Source organism: Canis lupus, chromosome 29 (assembly GCF_011100685.1).
Source record: "Canis lupus familiaris isolate Mischka breed German Shepherd chromosome 29, alternate assembly UU_Cfam_GSD_1.0, whole genome shotgun sequence".
Lineage (NCBI taxonomy): Eukaryota > Metazoa > Chordata > Mammalia > Carnivora > Canidae > Canis > Canis lupus.
This window is the reverse complement of record NC_049250.1, coordinates 33,231,832-33,248,455: the sequence shown is the minus strand read 5'-3', so window position 1 is coordinate 33,248,455 and position 16,624 is coordinate 33,231,832. Positions and strand designations below refer to the sequence as shown.

At 37.1% G+C, this 16,624-nt stretch overlaps 1 protein-coding gene across 5 annotated transcripts in view; it reads right to left on the bottom strand.

The window, feature by feature from the left end:
* The window catches only part of WWP1 (WW domain containing E3 ubiquitin protein ligase 1), a 122,411-nt gene that overhangs the window by 21,487 nt on the left and 84,300 nt on the right, over positions 1–16,624 (bottom strand). For all 5 annotated transcript variants that reach the window (XM_038579667.1, XM_038579668.1, XM_038579670.1 and 2 more), the window contains 6 exons: positions 15,837–15,912; positions 15,658–15,729; positions 13,760–13,848; positions 10,111–10,270; positions 6,761–6,894; positions 6,535–6,675 (listed from right to left, as the gene is read on the bottom strand). In XM_038579667.1, the coding sequence (XP_038435595.1) occupies positions 6,535–6,675; positions 6,761–6,894; positions 10,111–10,270; positions 13,760–13,848; positions 15,658–15,729; positions 15,837–15,912 (672 nt within the window). The remainder of the gene's footprint in view (positions 1–6,534; positions 6,676–6,760; positions 6,895–10,110; positions 10,271–13,759; positions 13,849–15,657; positions 15,730–15,836; positions 15,913–16,624) is intronic.

Sequence of the window (16,624 nt, the reverse complement as noted above, 5' to 3'; positions counted from 1 at the left end):
TTTACCACCACTCCTAATAAAAGTTTATACTTCACTGTCTCCACTTCTCACCTCCTATTCACCCAAATTTTATTTTATTTTTTGAATTTTTTATTTTTTTTTCTAATTTATTTTTTTATTGGTGTTCAATTTACTAACATACAGAATAACGCCCAGTGCCCGTCACCCATTCACTCCCACTCCCCGCCCTCCTCCCCTTCTACCACCCCTAGTTCGTTTCCCAGAGTTAGCAGTCTTTACATTCTGTCTCCCTTTCTGATATTTCCCACACATTTCTTCTCCCTTCCCTTATATTCCCTTTCACTATTATTTATATTCCCCAAATGAATGAGAACATATAATGTTTGTCCTTCTCCGACTGACTTACTTCACTCAGCATAATACCCTCCAGTTCCATCCACGTTGAAGCAAATGGTGGGTATTTGTCATTTCTAATAGCTGAGTAATATTCCATTGTATACATAAACCACATCTTCTTTATCCATTCATCTTTCGTTGGACACCGAGGCTCCTTCCACAGTTTGGCTATCGTGGCCATTGCTGCTATAAACATCGGGGTGCAGGTGTCCCGGCGTTTCATTGCATTTGTATCTTTGGGGTAAATCCCCAACAGTGCAATTGCTGGGTCGTAGGGCAGGTCTATTTTTAACTCTTTGAGGAACCTCCACACAGTTTTCCAGAGTGGCTGCACCAGTTCACATTCCCACCAACAGTGCAAGAGGGTTCCCTTTTCACCGCATCCTCTCCAACATTTGTGGTTTCCTGCCTTGTTAATTTTCCCCATTCTCACTGGTGTGAGGTGGTATCTCATTGTGGTTTTGATTTGTATTTCCCTGATGGCAAGTGATGCAGAGCATTTTCTCATATGCGTGTTGGCCATGTCTATGTCTTCCTCTGTGAGATTTCATGTCTTTTGACCATTTCATGATTGGATTGTTCATTTCTTTGGTGTTGAGTTTAATAAGTTCTTTATAGATCTTGGAAACTAGCCCTTTATCTGATATGTCATTTGCAAATACCTTCTCCCATTCTGTAGGTTGTCTTTGAGTTTTGTTGACTGTATCCTTTGCTGTGCAAAAGCTTCTTATCTTGATGAAGTCCCAATAGTTCATTTTTGCTTTTGTTTCTTTTGCCTTTGTGGATGTATCTTGCAAGAAGTTACTGTGGCCGAGTTCAAAAAGGGTGTTGCCTGTGTTCTCCTCTAGGATTTTGATGGACTCTTGTCTCACATTTAGATCTTTCATCCATTTTGAGTTTATCTTTGTGTATGGTGAAAGAGAGTGGTCTAGTTTCATTCTTCTGCATGTGGATGTCCAATTTTCCCAGCACCATTTATTGAAGAGACTGTCTTTCTTCCAATGGATAGTCTTTCCTCCTTTATCGAATATTAGTTGACCAAAAAGTTCAGGGTCCACTTCTGGGTTCTCTATTCTGTTCCACTGATCTATGTGTCTGTTTTTGTGCCAGGACCACACTGTCTTGATGACCACAGCTTTGTAGTACAACCTGAAATCTGGCATTGTGATGCCCCCAGATTTGGTTTTCTTCTTTTTTAAAATTCCCCTGGCTATTCGGGGTCTTTTCTGATTCCACACAAATCTTAAAATAATTTGTTCTAACTCTCTGAAGAAAGTCCATGGTATTTTGATAGGGATTGCATTAAACGTGTAAATTGCCCTGGGTAACATTGACATTTTCACAATATTAATTCTGCCAATCCATGAGCATGGAATATTTTTCCATCTCTTTGTGTCTTCCTCAATTTCTTTCAGAAGTGTTCTATAGTTTTGAGGGTATAGATCCTTTACATCTTTGGTTAGGTTTATTCCTAGGTATCTTATGCTTTTGGGTGCAATTGTAAATGGGATTGACTCCTTAATTTCTCTTTCTTCAGTCTCATTGTTAGTGTATAGAAATGCCACTGATTTCTGGGCATTGATTTTGTATCCTGCCACGCTGCCAAATTGCTGTATGAGTTCTAGCAATCTTGGGGTGGAGACTTTTGGGTTTTCTATGTAGAGTATCATGTCATCGGCGAAGAGGGAGAGTTTGACTTCTTCTTTGTCAATTTGAATGCCTTTAATGTCTTTTTGTTGTCTGATTGCTGAGGCTAGGACTTCCAGTACTATGTTGAATAGCAGTGGTGAGAGTGGACATCCCTATCTTGTTCCTGATCTTAGGGGAAAGGCTCCCAGTGCTTCCCCATTGAGAATGATATTTGCTGTGGGCTTTTCATAGATGGCCTTTAAGATATTGAGGAATGTTCCCTCTATCCCTACACTCTGAAGAGTTTTGATCAGAAATGGATGCTGTATTTTGTCAAATGCTTTCTCTGCATCTAATGAGAGGATCATATGGTTCTTGGTTTTTCTCTTGCTGATATGATGAATCACATTGATTGTTTTACGGGTGTTGAACCAGCCTTGTGTCCCACGGATAAATCCTACTTGGTCATTCACCCAAATTTTAAACCACTGTAATGGTCTGGGGCTTTCAACATCTCTTCTAGGAGGGAAAAAAACCCTTTCTTTACAAATATCACCAAAGAACTCTAATTGCCAAGCCCCAGGCCCTCTTCAAAATCACTCCTGTGCATGAACGTCCTGTAACACTGGGCACTGGCATTCGCCAAGCCGACTTCAGTTTTTCCCTGGTCTGGCAATACCACCATTCCTGATCTGATCTAACTCTGGCTATTTATTAATTTCCTTCATTGGTTTCACTGTTCCATAGATGTTGGTATCACTGCAATCTCTGCCTTCTTTTCTTTTAACTACCTCAACATGATATCATTAATTACCTAAACTCTTAATCATCACAGAAAAGCCAGTCATTCTTGAATTCCCAAATCCTGATTTCCTCCTAAGATACTAAGATATAAAGTCCTCCTTCCTTGGATATCCTGCTAACACATGCAACTGTTAACCAATCCAGAAACTTCAAATATTTCATTTGCTAGTATTTTCCTCACTATATGTAACTGATCTTTGAATCTGAACTAATCTATTCCTATAACATCCTTAAAAATCCATTCCTTCATTTATGTCTACAGTGTCCTATTTCAGGTCTATGATACTCAACCACAAGAAGAATGAAAGAGCCTCTTACCTATGTTCTGATCTCTAACCACTCTCTTCCATCCATCTATCCCTCCCAGGTCATCCTCCACAAAGGTACCTGAATTAGCCTTCCAAAAACAATTCTCATCACCTCATCTTGGTTTTGGTTAGTTTTTCATGACTTATATTAGAGCAAACTCCAGGTTTCTTAGACATAAGAATTTCCTTAGACTAATATACAATCTGGCTACCACCTGAGGCTCCTAGCTAGCCACTATTTCTCACCATGATACTATTACCACAGTGCTGTGGTTGTAGATTCTCAGGATAAACTAATCCCTTTAATACCTCAATTCCTCTGCTCCAAGGGGATCCCTGGGTGGCTCAGCGGTTTAGCACCTGCCTTTGGCCCAGAGCGTGATCCTGGAGTCCCAGGATTGAGTCCCATATCGGGCTCCCTGCATGGAGCCTGCTTCACCCTCTGCCTATGTCTCTGCCCCCCCCCCTCTCTCTCTGTGTCTCTCATGAATAAGTAAAATCTTTAAAAAAAATTCCTCTGCTCCTGCTATTTCCCTCCCCCCAAAACTCTCCATCTACCAGGCTAGCTTCCACTTGTCTTTTCAGACCTAACATACGCAATGTCCTATGAAGAACTTTCCTCAGTTCTCCCAACAGAATCAATGACTTCCTTCTCACTCTGGATCCCGACAGCACTTCATACATCTTTCTACCATTCATTTACTCATAGATTCATGGAGGTCCTACTCTGTACACTAGAAACAAAATATCACAATTTAAAAAGAAGAGTAGTCTCACATAATAGCATAAAGTCTCACATAAAGAGCAAGATTAAAATACAAGATTAAAAAGTCTGTTACGGTTTCAGAGACTGAAACGAAATTATCCAAAAATTGTTTATATTCAGGATTAGTTATTAACTTTTTATAACGGTGTTATACAGATAAGACTTTAGAAAACAGTGATCACCTTAACACAATACATAAAATTCAAAGTAGTGAACTAAATATGAACTTCATATGATGAAATTGTATTTAATCTGTTTTCATTATTTGAAAATATGGACAGTATTTTTAAAAATGCTTCAGTTACGCTATTAAGTAACTACTGTTGGATCCTGTGGAAAGTTTAAGGCTTAAGTACAGAAAGCCCAGTGCCTTATGGACCATCCTTGTAAATATGTTTTCAAAATGTAAATGGCTATATTGTTTTTGCCAGTAAGAGTAATAAATGCTTACTGCATGACAAATAAGCAAAACAGAAATATGTCAGAGAATACAAATATATACAAAGAAGAAAATCAGTCATTGGCTTAACTCCAATTGGACAACAGTAGTTTAGCAGAAAACTAGGAAGCCAGAGGCCTAGAATGCCACATAGAATGGCTGCATTTACTTAATAAACAAGGAGACATTAAGGATGTGAAATTCAAAGGCCATAGCAACTTATGGGTTAAAAAGAGAAAAAAAGATAATTATGACCTTCTGGGAAAGCAACACACCAATATCTATTAAAGAGTCTTTGATTTTTTTTTTAATATTTTTTTTTATTTATTTATGATAGTCACAGAGAGAGAGAGAGAGAGAGAGAGAGAGAGAGGCAGAGACACAGGCAGAGGGAGAAGCAGGCTCCATGCACCTGGAGCCCGATGTGGGATTCGATCCCGGGTCTCCAGGACCGCGCCCTGGGCCAAAGACAGGCGCCAAACTGCTGCGCCACCCAGGGATCCCTATTAAAGGGTCTTTGACTGAATTATCTCACTTCAGAAATCTATCCCACAAAGACAAAAGCAGCAGGTATACAGATTTATACTTAAGGAAGTTTTGTGTTGCCTTTGTAGTAGCCCAAACTGGACACAACCTGAATGATACCTACTAGCAAAAATGACAGATGGATATATCATAATTAATCTAGCTATTAGAAAATGTGTTAGATCTCTCTTTACTGATGTGGAGGATGGAATAACCAAGCTAGACAGTAACATGTATGATATGATCCCATTTTTTAAACAAATATCAAGAACAACATAAAAATTTGAGACAAAGGTGACACTGAGAATCCAAGCCTGAAAGAGCATAAAAATGATAGTATCATCAACAGAGACAGGTCAAGTGAGGCAATAGGAAAACAAATTGAGAATTTTGATTTTGACGTGTTGAGGAGTTGGCAAACTGTGGCCCATGGGCCCACTCCAACCTGTCATCAGGTTTTTATACATAGCATGTGAGCTAAGAATAGTCTTTACTTTTTAAAAATGGCTGAGAAAGGGATCCCTGGGTGGCGCAGCAGTTTGGCGCCTGCCTTTGGCCCAGGGCGCAATCCTGGAGACCCGGGATCGAATCCCACATCGGGCTCGTGGTGCATGGAGCCTGCTTTGCTTCTCTCTCTGCCTGTGTCTCTGCCTCTCTCTCTCTCTCTGTCTGTGACTATAATAAATAAATAATAAATAAATAAAATATTTAAAAATGGCTGAGAAAATATTGAAAGAATATCTCATGATTTGAAATCACATTTCAGAGTACTCAGTAGTTTTCCTGGAACATAGCTACAAGTATCTCTTCATATTCTATGTGCTTTTGTGCTGCAATAGCAGAGTGGAGTAGTTCCAAGAGAGACTGTATGTGGCTCACAAGCCTGAAATATTTACTATCTGGTTCTATTCTGGAAAGGTATGCATTTACCTTGCTGGCAAATGGAAATTACACCTTAAGTATCTGAAGATACTACCTTAATAGAAAACTGAAGCCACGATAGCAGGCTTTGTAGAGAAGCAGGTTGAATAAAGAACCTGGGAAGCATGCATAGCTACGAAATTGGGGTTTAGGTAACCATCATTACAGAAAATGTGAAGAAAATTTCTATGGTGCAGGATCATGGAATTCAAGAAAATGAAGGGTTTCAAAACAGGGGCTTGGCAGGTCCTATGAAAAGAGTAAGTTAAAGAGGAAAAGTGAGCTGGAAGAGGAATGAACATCAGGGTGCTGGTCAGAGCCTGGGCTTCAGGCTGGGCTTTGCTACAACCTGAAAGAGCACCCTGGGTGCTTCACCTAGAAATAAAAAAGCTTCACAGTCTTTGCAAAGCCCTTTTAAGCCCCACTGTTCTATAATTTTTGATCTGGACAAAGGTAGAATGCATACAGCACGTGCGAGTGGGAAAATGAAGGTCATCATTTATTCCTTTATTTCAAGAACACTGGTACTGTTGAGAAGAACTTAAATAAATGTACATTAGAGGCAAGAGAAGTTATTTTAGTACATTTGAATTTTTGAGCATGTTTATAAACAGACCAAGATAGAGTGCAAATGCAAAAAAGGATAAGTGAAAGGGGGAATGAATGCGGGAACAGCTTCCCAGAGGAGTGAACATGGGATAAAATTAAAGGTACAGACAGAGGAGTTAGTTCTGACATGCTCTAGAAGTTCTAGAGATTCAGGTCAATCAGGTGTATCACCTTACCCAATATATTCATCTTTGTTCTCCTCAGTCACCAGGATATTGGAACCTCCCAGCTTCAGGTCATGTGAAGTAACCTTTCCCAAAATTTCCATGTCAACAGAAAAGTACATTTCTAAGCCACATTCTTCAATGTTGTTGTCTCTAGGTGATACAAATATACATTGATTAATTAATGTATCTAAGTTGGCTTTAAGAAAATGCCTTATTGAAAGATAAATCTTCAAACCTTATCCAGATAAGGGAGTTATAAAATTCAGTATCAATAGATTCCAAATCCTTAATAGTCAGTTTTTTACTTAGCATACGCTTGTAGAATGGTAAAGAGAAACCAGTATCAATAAACTTCCCATGAAAAAGTGCCTGTCAAGAGAAATAAAAATTTTTACTTAAAAATTTATAGAACAACAATTTCTTATTTAGAGCACAATGATAACAGAGAAAACGTGAGGCTTCACAGGCCAAAATAAGCACTTAAATAAGCAACCGGCATAAATCATGAAAACCAAAATATTACATGAAATGTATTAAGTATGAAACACAAAATACAAAGTTAAATGACTTCAAACACTTAGCTCTATCACATCCTATCAATAACTGTCAACGAGGACGGTAAAGGAACAAAACCTCCACTCTTTCTAGGATGTTTTATAAATTAAGTTACCTACCTGGATGCAGAAATATAGGAAAAAACCTCAGGGCTCCTGTGCATACATCAGCAAGACAAGACCCCTCCTTCTACTCCTTTCTGACCACAGTTGCTTAAGAGATTTGCAGGACTAACTCCATTTGCCTTCACTGTTGCTCACAACAGCCAACACAGGAAGTGCCAGACCCTCTCAGCACCCCAACTCTCACCACCAATTGCCCATCCATTTCAAAATCCAATTCCATTTCTCACACCTCCCCTCACTCCCAAAACTACCTCTATGATTTGCCCTTTGAAGTTTGTAATCCATCATTAACAAAATCCCCCAGATACTCAACTTGTTCGTTGAAGATCTTTTAGCACCTTGATTTAACAAACCTCTGGCACTTTTCTGAGGACTTGTTTTCCCTCAAGTCCTCCCAAAGGGGTGCTGTTTCTCTCCCATCCTCTTCATGTCACCACGCCTGGAAGTAGGGCAGGTGTTGCTCCTCATACTAATTCTTCCTCCTCAAATGTGCCCGTCTTCCAACTCATGGCTTCATACTGCCATTAGTGGCTCACCACCCTCACCCTCACGTTGCTGTCATCAACTGTAGATCTCTGGGTTTCTCCTTGTAACTCCCTCAATGACGTGTTCTTCTACACTACCATCATAATTTTGGACATTTCAACATCTAAACATTCTTGACATCAATGACCTTAGATACTGTTACTAGCAATAACTGTTTTCTTTCACAAACTCAATTTGAACCACACCTAATTTTCTAGCTCACTGCCTTTTGCAATTTTTGACTCCACTGGAATCTAAAGAATACATGGAACCTTATCACTGTTTCTCAGCTTCTCAAAAAAGTTATTTCTCCCCTTATTCAGTTTTGACTCCATCATCAATCATTAAAATTACTCTCTTGTATACCTTCAAACCCAGCCTCTCCTCAATGAATTTCTGGCAAAATCCAAAGCCCAGCTAAACACAACCCTTAACCTACTCCATGCCTGTGCCTAGGTACTGGAACATGATAGAAATGCACATACAACCATGCTGACTAGTTCATGACCAACAATCTCCAGTGGGAGCTTGGTGGGAGCCTGATAATTATTATTTCCCCACTGCAGTCACTCTCCTGGGTGACTATTTCATTCCTCAAATAGTTCTTTTCTCTACTTCTCACTCTGAGCTAATGGTCTTGCTTTTTCTCTTACTCAAGATCACTGCTCCTGTATTCCCTATCTCTTTGACCTCATCAAATTCTTTTTTCTTACTTAATCATGATTATCTGCATGTAAATATTTTATTCTCCTCCCATTCTCGATTCCATATCTATTTCTAGATACTATCCAATTTCCCTATCATCCTTAACAGCAAACTTCCTTAAAATATTTGTTTATATTTGTCATCTCCATTTCTCTTTCCATTCTCTCTGGATTTCCCTCCCACCAATCAACTGTTCCTCTCTACTGCTCCTGAATATCTTTCCGCTGGCCAAATCAAATGGTTACTTCTAAGATCTCATCTTGCTCACCATACCAGCACTCTGGACAGGGCTGGTCATCTTCCTTCGTCTTCTAGCAACTGTTCTTGTTTGTTTGATTCTCCTACCTCCTCTGCCTCAGCTCTTTTGCTGGTTCCTTCCCATCTCCTTGATTTACTTGCAAATGTCCTTAAATTTCTTCTCTGTCTACTCTTATTCCTTAAATAATCACATAGCCCTAACCTAGCTAGATACCCCCTCATTGCCAGACTTTTATACTCAACTACCTATTATATATCTCCATTTGGAGGTTAGACCTACATTTTTTCCAAATTTGAATTTTGATTTTTCCCAACCCCAAAAATGTGCTCTTGCCACAAACCTGCCACCTTACAATACAGCAAATGCAACCAGACACACAGGCCATAAATTTTGGTGCCATATTTGACTCTCTCACGCTGTGAATTTAAGCCGTCAAAGTTCTGTTAGCTCCAGAATCCAAACCACTTCTCCCTACCTCCTTTGCTATATTACTCAAGTCCAAGACACTATCACCTCTCACCTGGATTGTGGCAAATGGTCTCTCTGCTTCCACTGTTGCTTTCCTCTGCCCCTAATTAGTCTCTTTTCTACACAGCAGCAAGTAGACTTAGTAATAATCCCATCTCTGGCCAAATTCTTTCTCATATACTCTGTTCCATGCATACTATTTTTTAATCAAAAATGTAATTTCACTTTGGAACTTTTTTCTTGCTGTTCCTTCTGCCTAGAAAGTCATTCTCCAAGATATATGCATCATTCAATCCTTTGCTTTCACATTTCTCTTTATGTGCTACCCCTCAGAGAGGTTTCCTCTAATCATGCCATATGAAAAAGCAACACTCCTTTTCCCTCAGCACATACTTATGTGTTATTCTTTCTCCCTCTAATAGAATTTAGATGCTGAGAGCAGGGACTACGTCTTTTCTTCATGGTTTCCTCTATGTCATACTATGATGCATAGTAGGTGCTCAATAAATATTTGCTGAGTGAATAAACACAAAATGTACAAATAAACACAAATATTTCTGAAAAGACAATAGTCCCACAAGAGCTTCTGCAAAGTTCTGAAGACTCCCAAAATATCAGTCAGGTACAATTGTTATACAACTCAGATTTTCCTTTTATACAGAAAAAGTCACACTGTAATCAAGCTTTATCTATAAAATCAAAGGACTTTTAATAGCCAAGCAGCTACATTAATAATCCTCATATTCACAATCTTGATTTCATACAGGTACTCAAAAAATATGCTGTTCTTCTTTCTAGGCAAACTTCCTTGGTAACAAAATTTGTAAATATACACAATCAAGGACAACATGGATCATTTTTTTAAGTCCTCCCTAAAATATTTTTGAAATAAGCAAGTTTGAATAAATAAATGAATAAATAAATAAATAAAGGAAAATTAGGACTCACCATAGCAATAAAGCGACCAATAAAACAGAAGTATGAGAGATGGTCTGGATTAATGGTTGATGCTGGATTTATTTGTAGACAATAGTTGTTCTTGCCAGCATACTCAAATAGGCAATACATGGGGTTCAAAACTTCATGTGAAAGCAAGAAAAACCATTCTCTAAAAGAAAGTAAGATTATTTTTTAGCATTCATACATACATGAATTTAAAAACATCTTAAATATACCCATGCACATATATCTCTGCTCAACAGCCTTTAACAACTTCACTGCCCAATTCCTTAGTGCTCCAGTTAAGTCTTCCTATGATCTGACCCTCCATCCAGTCACCTGCAGTTCCTGTGATGCCAAACCACAAACTCAGTGCCACTCATAGATATCATGCTTCTGTCTATGCTGTAACTTTCATTTGAGTATGTATCCTCAGTGTCAGCTCAGCCTGGGTAGGTCCCACTTTTGCTTTCAGTCAACTTAGATATATCCTGCTTCAGCAATTTTTTGAAGCAACTTTCAGCATATTGATTTGTATCAATCACTGAATACTTTGTGGTATTGTGATAACAACCACAATATTATTCATCTTCCCATTCATGCATGACCTGCCCATCCACTAGACTAGAAGCTCCTCAAAAGGAAAAGCCATGTCTTCATATATATTTTTGTAGCCTTAACTCACAGGCATTCTAGGATCTATATGCAATAGGTTTTAGTAAGTATTTGTTGGTGATACTGACATAGAAAGCATTACTGCTACAAAAGTTTTAAATTTATTGCCAATGTATTACAAATGGAACTAAAATTAAAAACACGAAATCTTTCAATGTGATAAGCATACTCTAACTTATTACCACCTATGCTGCCTCATTTATCAAAGTCGAATACATGAAATCCAACTAGATAAAAGATTAATAATTCATAACACAAAATAAACCCAATCTGCAAGACTCTCTTTAAAAGAAATTACTTCTAAAGCAGGGTTCCAAGCTCAAATGCTTATAGTGACCATCAGTAAGTGGTTTCCTTCTCTACACAGGCTTCATATTCTCTACTTAACCACAACCCCTCATTCTTCATTGTATTCCTGATAAAAGTTATTACCACTTTTAAGGAAGAATTCTTTCTAGGCAGATAATCATTGTCCTTAGATGACAGGGCAGTGGTGGGCACAGAGTGAAATGAAAAAGAATGTATCTAACCTACAGGGCTGAATCAGCTACTGAGATTCAGCCAATTGATGTCATGTGAGAAGGTGGGAATGTGGGTCTAAGGTTTTTAAAGAGAAGCCAGAAATCTTGATTCTTAAGCATAATCTAGTGATTTTCTTTAATGCTGTCAAATAATTGAAAAAACTTAAAAATCACAATGGGAGACATTATTAGGCAGGCCAGATCTAGCCTGGAAACCCATTTACAAAAGCTTTTCTTTATAAAGCTTTAAAAATACAATCTCAGAAACTGCCTAATAGGTAGAGAAGGGAGTCTCTCCCTATAAAAAATCAACTAAGAAATGACAAAACACCAATTAACCAAACTTAATTCAGTCCCAATATAGCAGTTGAACCACGTGACTTCCCACTGGGACAAGGTTGAGGTAAGACATGCCCCCCAGGGAAAGGATTGACAGGTCTGTGAGAATGTGTTTAGACACAAAAAAAAACTAGAAATAAACTTTCTAGTTGCTGCAGATCACTTTTAGCAAACAGCAGCCCAGAGAAAATGGAATATGTTCAAAAGAAGAATGCCTATAACATGGTATCTGACCTATATATCCTGACACTAAAAGAAAAGAAGGAAAAATTCTAACTAACAAGAGGTGGAAGAGTTCATTTTCAACATATCCTTTCCTATATTCTCAAATAAACTAAAGAGATAGGTTAGAAAATTATGAGACAACAGATGAGCTAGCAGAGCCTAGAGAAGAAAATGAAGAAAACAGTAAAGCCACTAATGAAGAAAAATCACATTAGAAGCAACAAAATGTAGGGCAGTACTGCATACAGTGACATGAGGATAGGTTTGAGAAAATTGAAACAAAGTGGAAAAGCACACAGATAAAAATAATCAGAGAAAAGATGACAGACATGTAAGACTGACAAAGAAGATTCCACATACCCATGACTGATGTTCCTGAAGAAAAATGGAACAAATGGAACAGAAAAAATTTTCAAAGACATAATAGAAGAAAATTTCCCTTAAATTAAGAAAGATTTTAATAGGTTCCTAAGAAAAGATATAAAACAATCAATAATGAAATTAATGAACTTCAAGGAAAAGGACTGTGTAGGCACCCAAAGAAAAAGTTTCCTACAAGGGGCTGTCCTTCCACTGCATAGTGTTGTTAACATTCAGTGCTAGAAGACCGTGAAGCAATATCTACAGAGGAGTAGAGAAACTGGAGTTGCATAAGAAATTTGCATCTAGTGAAGTTGTTTATATACAAAAGCAACAGAAAATACATTTTCAAACATGCAAAACTAAAGGAGTATATCACCCTTGTGAACTCCTAAATAAATTAAAACTAATACATGAATCAAAATTAAGAATTTGGGAATAAGAAAATCATGGTATGGAGTAACTGGATATGTGCATTTAAACCTTCAAAACATAAAACTAAACCCAAATAGTTGAGGTAACTATGAGTGCAGACAAATGTATGAATGTTATAAAGTCAGACAGTAAAAATAGTACAATTCATTTCTAAGATATACCTATTTTTTAATGTCTGAACATTTCTGAATTGAGATAAATCACAACAGATGTGATATGAACATTTACTGTGATAGGTAGTGTTTCTTTTCTGAAAAAGCTTAATAATACATTGAAGGAGAAAATATGTTAATTAACCAAACCTCTGATAATTGCACATATATGCTCCCACCTATCTCTTTTTGCCTGCTGTACTAAAATTATGATTTTTGTAATTCTGTACACTTCTGAAATACTAGTTTAAAAAGATTTGTTCCTATGAAAAGCAGGTTTAATTCTTTTAAAAGATTTAATGAAAGTGTTCTGCTTAAAAATAAACTTGTCAAATTAGGTGTGGGCAAAGCAAAAAAGTTGCTCATTAAAAAAAAAAAGGATTTCCCACTCTTATTGCTTCACATTTCCCACTGTTAACAATCTATTTAATGAATGTGAAAAACTATTCTCAAAAGGGCTCAGATTGGATTAAAACACAAACATAAAACCAACATATACTGTTACAATAGCAATAATTAAGATCCATTAATTTTGGTATCTGCATACAATGTAATATTATGCAACCATTAAATGAGAGAAGTATTAGTGTCATAAAATAAAGGAGAGTATTAATAGCTCCATACAGGCTATGAAAAGATGTCCATGAGATATAAAACGATAAAATGAAGTTGCTATATTGTACATGTTGTATGATCAATTCAGTTTCAAAAAAAAAAACCCAGCAAATATATACTATATCACACATACATACAAATTTATATATATGCAGAGAAAATGTATAGGATAAACAAGATAGTAGTAACAGTTACCTCTAGAATTGTGCTAATATTTTAACTTTTGTTTTTAAAAATAACTGGATTGCTACTGAAAAAAAAGTATCTTTTCAAGAATACACCCAATGCATACAATGGAGACATACTTATTTCAAAGCAAATGTGCGTTTATTTTACCTTGCTAGACCACCATAATCAAGTCCTTCTTCTCCTCTAAATATTACATATAATCGCCTTCTCAAGTCATAGGGTTTTAATGCCATAATCTAAAACAAAAACATGGATACTTAAGCACTCATACAGCACAAGTTTCTTCCAAAACAATTCAGTTTAAATTTAATCTCCACTTCCAAAATAACACATTTCCTTATCTTGTACAATGCCTTCAACTCAAGAGATAAACTGGTATGTTCCACAAACTAGTAGAGATGTACCTTACTCTATTAAGCTTTCTGTGATTTACCTTCTAAAATCTCTTTCCCCTCTTTTAGTATTAAACGGTAGTTCTACTTTGGATCAGTGGCAACAGAGGAAGAGTGACACAGAAAGCTTTTAAGTTTAGAAAATACTCCTTCCCCTGTCACGCCCCAAATTACCAGAATCTTGTAAAAGGTGACTTATACTTTTTTAACTGGCAACATCTGATAAGAAGCAAAGAGCTTGTTCTGGGTCCTGCTTATACCACATATTCCATTTCTCAGTAGGAAAGGGACTCAGTCAGCTAAAGCAAAGAATTATTTATACAATACCCATATCCAATTTCCATAGTCCTTAATGCCTTACATTGGATTACTAGCAAACAGGTTTTACTTCTGGATAACAATTAACTACTTCCACCACACATCTGTCAAAACCAAAGCCAAGACTGATGTTTGTGTGACGGCACAGCTCACCAGCAGGACTTTGCCTCATAGGCAGTCATGCACATCAAATAGACCATCATTCTCCCCACACCAGAGGACAAGGCAAAATAAAGTCTTTCGTGACTTGGATGTACAACTTACTACAATAAAGCTCAAACTACAATAAAGCTCAAGAACTTAGAGCAAGCTAAGAATTAACTCCAACCAAAAAAAAGTTTTGATAATAGCTACATTAAGTATCTTGCCCAAATTCCAACAGCTAGTAAAATTAAACTAGGATTTAAACATCTCTGACTTTAGAATGCTGCTATTTTGGCTTGTTTATGTACAAGTCCCTGGGTACATGTATATACAGGGGCTTTCAATTCATCACTGTAATACTTCTGGGAGAGGAATGAGAAGACTTTTATGAAAAATTCTCCACGTCATCAGAAAAAAATTCAATATTTTGATATTTTATCTTTATATATCCTGTAGATGATTCAGGAAAGGCAGACATATTACATTCATTTATTCATTCACCAAATGTTTACTGAATACCTGCTTTATGCAAGACACTATTCTAGGTACTGAGCATAACAGCAGTAAGTGAGGTAGTTTGTGCTCCCATGGAGCTTACCTTCTAGTAAGGGAAACAAATAAAATGGGTCAAGTGGTGCTAAGTGTTATTGAAAGAATAAAGTAGGATAAATGGCTAGAATGGGACTATGAGGGAAGTGAGCAGGGACTGCCATCTTAACTACTGAGCTCAGACAAGGTCTAAGACCATAACCTTTAAACAAACCTACAAGAGGTAAGAATGAACATTAGGGTTACTGAAGAATACTTAAATGGAACAGAGTATCTATACTGATTCAATTTTAATTTGGTAGTATTATCAAGACTTGTTTGAGTTAATAAAATCTCAGAAAATTTAGTGTCAAAATGTATCAACTTGTTCCAGAAGCTGTTTAAGCTTTATTTAAAATGGACATAATGATAAGAGCTATCTCAAAGGGATGTTGTGACAATGAATTAAAGGATAAATATAAGATGCCAGGGCCAAGCACTGGCAATCACTCAATACATGATGGGGTTTATTAGGACTATTATTATAATGGACACTCAGTAACTGGCAGTCATGGTTTAAAATTTTTAAACCCTAACTCCCTTTATATATATAGAATATAACTGAACAAATTGTATTGTTTATTCTGATAAAATCTTCCTTACCTGTTGGAAGGAATCTTCGAACAGTGTCTGCCGGGACACATTGATCTTTACATGACTGGGTAGTGCATTAGACTAAAAACAAAAATAACATCATGATATCATGTAAGCTGTAGTATATATATAGTATAAAGATAAGAGTAAATTATTATGAATATAAGATTTATTTACCACTGTAGTACCTGGCACAAATAACGGAAGTGAGCAAGTTTCCATCTAAAGCTGCGTTCATAAGCAATCTGTGGACCACCTTTAGTTCTAAAAAAAAAAAAAAAGAAACCAAATATTAATTCAAAATAAAATTAGATATGTAATATTAAGTATGAAAATGGAGTATACCAGAGTCCTACAAATGACCACAGGAAAGTTATCTGCTAGGAAAGAAGATACATTTAATGGGCCAAGAGGCTTGAGCAATAAGAACACACATACAGTGAGAAGTATGTACGGATGGGTCTTTTGTAAAGATGTAAAGAAGATTCTGGACACATTCTGAAGTTGAGGTAGGTAGAAATGTATTGTGTCAAATGCTCCTAAATCAAGTGAGACAGAACAGCAACCAACCCCTGGATTAACCATTAGCAATGTGGAGGTCACTGGTGCCCTTAACAAGCTCAGGGTTAGTGGAACTTCCTTGTGGTTTGTTTGAAAGAGAAATTAGAAACAGCAATGTACAGACAATGCTTTCAGGGCAGCAACAGAAATGAGTTTTCACTGAATTAATTTGAAAAATGAAAAGCAGTGTTTTGCTTATTTTTCATCTAGGAGAAATAGCAGCTGATGAGAATCATTCAATAGAGGAAGAGAACCTGATGATGGAGTACAGAAAGATGATAATTGTTGGGGCAATTAAATGGGAAAGGGAGGGAAAGATCTGGAGTGCCAGCAAAGGGATGGGCCTTTGACAGGAACAAAGATAGTTCATCTATAGGATCAAGAGGGAAGACATGCTGGTAGGTGGGCAGGTGTG